The sequence below is a fragment of the Acyrthosiphon pisum genome, chromosome X, assembly GCF_005508785.2.
Source record: "Acyrthosiphon pisum isolate AL4f chromosome X, pea_aphid_22Mar2018_4r6ur, whole genome shotgun sequence".
Taxonomy (NCBI): domain Eukaryota; kingdom Metazoa; phylum Arthropoda; class Insecta; order Hemiptera; family Aphididae; genus Acyrthosiphon; species Acyrthosiphon pisum.
Window position 1 is genome coordinate 131,646,423 of NC_042493.1, and position 2,859 is coordinate 131,649,281.

Below are 2,859 nucleotides of genomic sequence, written 5' to 3' on the forward strand. Positions count from 1 at the left end.
TCCTCTTAAGCACAGATAATGTTATTATCTAAAAAATTGTATGATAGATCAAACCACTCTAATATCAAAACGAACAGCACACTATTGAAACTAGTGAACCAAATTAGCTATGTCGTACGTGTGCAAGACAGAGACAACAATATACAGTTAAAAACACATAAAAATATTTTTAAATTTGATCGTGTTGTTTTAGAGTTACACACTTACACCAAAAACCATGATCGATTTTGCGTAAAATTTCCCGTTTTTCCTTAATTTTGATGTTGTTTTTCTCATCGCTTTTGAAAACTACTGGGAAACAAGATACTGTTGAAGAAAATCGAAGCATTTTTACTGACCCTAACCGTGATGACAGACACAAAAAAAAAAAAAAATAAAAACACACGCATCATTGTAAAATCAATACATTCATGGCTCCGCTCAGAATTTAAAATATAAATAATGTTCATGGTATTTGAATCACAGAAAATAATTCACCCTGATAACTCATAATTTATTTACGCATCAAAAAATCTAAATACCATGGTATATAATGTATATAAATGTATCAAAATAATTTTTGAAATTAAATAATGAATATAAATTTGAATATTTCATTATTATGAGTCGGGCTGTGAATTTGTAGAAAAGTGCATTTCTTTTTGGTGATTGTCAGGCGTAGCTTTGTAAGTACATAATTTGAATTATGTAATTATTAATCCATTTATGAAACTTTTATTTTGTATATTTTTGCATTTTTAGGTCTTATTTTCTTTTTTTAGTTCATTTTACGGTATTTTTAATAAAATTCCGTCAATTGTCATCTTTGAAAATAACATTATTTATTGGTTTTTTTGTCAAATGCAATAGTTTACACTAAAGATGAATAAGGTACCTGCAAATAAATATATTTAAGTTTGTATTATTATTTTAACAAATTAAAAACATGAAAAAAAATTTTAAAAATTTTTCAGGATTATACAAAATTCAAATTCAAACAGTATTTTTAGGAGTTTTTTTTTTTATTAAATAAACAAATTTTTATGCATGTAAAATGTAATGTACTAATGTATATTATTATTCTATAATATCAATATAAATACACAAATTAAATTAAAAACCATTTTAAGTGAATTTTATACTATATTTTTGACATTTTATGTTGCATTTTTTAAGGTTTTTTAGTGCATTCAATTCACAGTCCTGATTATTAGTCATTAATATGTATTTTATTAATAATTTATGAATATCTGTATACCTATCGGTTAAAAAAAAATATATCCATTTGTACAGTTAAAAATTCCATAGGGGCAATTTAATTTTTTGACTTGGAGAGGCTTTAAATATTTAAATAAAATAGACCCGTGGATGGCTCTGCCCAAGTGGCGTAGCAAGATGGGAATGGGTCGTAGGACAGTATAGTGTAAACCATAGAGTAATAAATAATAATATATCCATTGACCATTATATCCATATTATATTATAGGAAACGTACACCCACCAGGGGACCACTATTGTTCGATATCCGTTGTGGGGCCGGGGCCATAGCCCCCCTGCTATCCCTTAAATTGGGCTTGTGTGAAGAGTCCACATATATATCATAATATACGCTTAAATTATTATTCGAGGTCAACGGTCAGGAATACTTAAATATCTCACTTTCATTTGACGTACATGTAAACTATATTATAGAATAAAAAGTTCCAAACAAAAATTGTAGAAGAAAGTAAATATATAAACAAGGTTATTGAATTATTTTATCATTTTAAAGTAACTGTTCTAGTCGTATACGAATTTAAGATCCGTATTCACATGATTCTTAATTGTTGACACGTCATTTTGTGAGTTGATTAAAATTCTTGAACCACGGTGGCAATGCCGGACACTAACGATATAATACATTTTGAGTACTGTTCGTTAGCCAACTAGGTAATTTCTAATTTGAGTATTATTTTATATTTCAATAATTTAAATTCAAAAGAACATTTTTGGCACTAAACGTACCTATATAATATATAAACCTACAGAGTGTAACAGAAATACCAGAAAAAGAGTTGATACTATAGTATGAAAATTATATGGATGATAAATAATTTAAGAAATATAGTCATGATGTGAAACATAAGTTGTTACGTTGTACGTTTCATTCGTTTCAAAGTAATTTATTCTCAATAAAATATTGATAATATTTTTAAAAAAAAATGCGAAACATAAACTATACTCGATTTAAATAAACGTTATTATCATCAATATGTGTCTACGAATTAGAATTACAAATTGGCTGTTTTGAATTTACTTATAGTTCAAAGGTCTATAAATTATTAAAAATAAATTTTAGTGATTAATTGAAAGTATAACATTATGAAATATAGATAAACATACTTATATTATTGCCTCTTGCTTATTGAAAATTAAATTACTTTTATAGCAACAAATGTAAAAAAGAGTTGTTAAGAATATATTATATAGATTGACAATCCATCTTCACTCAAAAATATTTTTCGAATTTTTAAATGATTTAAAATCATTTAATTCAAATTTTACATTATCCATTACAGTGACCCACTATTGTAACCTTAACTGTACGGCAAAGAGACGCTCCCAGGCCAGTTACCTGTTTTTTTTTTTGTCCGATTTTTCCTATTTTTATTAGTTGTAATATTATAAAACGTCTTCCAAAATTTAACAATTAAATAAAATTCTCGAAACCAATGGCCATAGAAGCCGAGGCAGTTATTACCAATAAAATAATATATAAACGTACAATAATATACTGATAATATTATGAAAACTGTTGTGCATTACAATTGCTTTTTGCTTTTATTGTGAGTCGATTGTTTATTGTACTTGTTTTGCATTATTTATCGTCAAAATATGGTA

At 26.4% G+C, this 2,859-nt stretch overlaps 1 protein-coding gene across 1 annotated transcript in view; it reads right to left on the bottom strand.

Annotated features, from left to right (window-relative positions):
• Positions 1-2,271: 2,271 nt before the first annotated feature.
• The window catches only part of LOC100573746 (kelch-like protein 3), a 13,929-nt gene continuing 13,341 nt past the window's right edge, over positions 2,272-2,859 (bottom strand). Inside the window, exon 7 of the mRNA XM_029485523.1 lies at positions 2,272-2,290. Within this exon, the coding sequence (XP_029341383.1) occupies positions 2,272-2,290 (19 nt within the window). The remainder of the gene's footprint in view (positions 2,291-2,859) is intronic.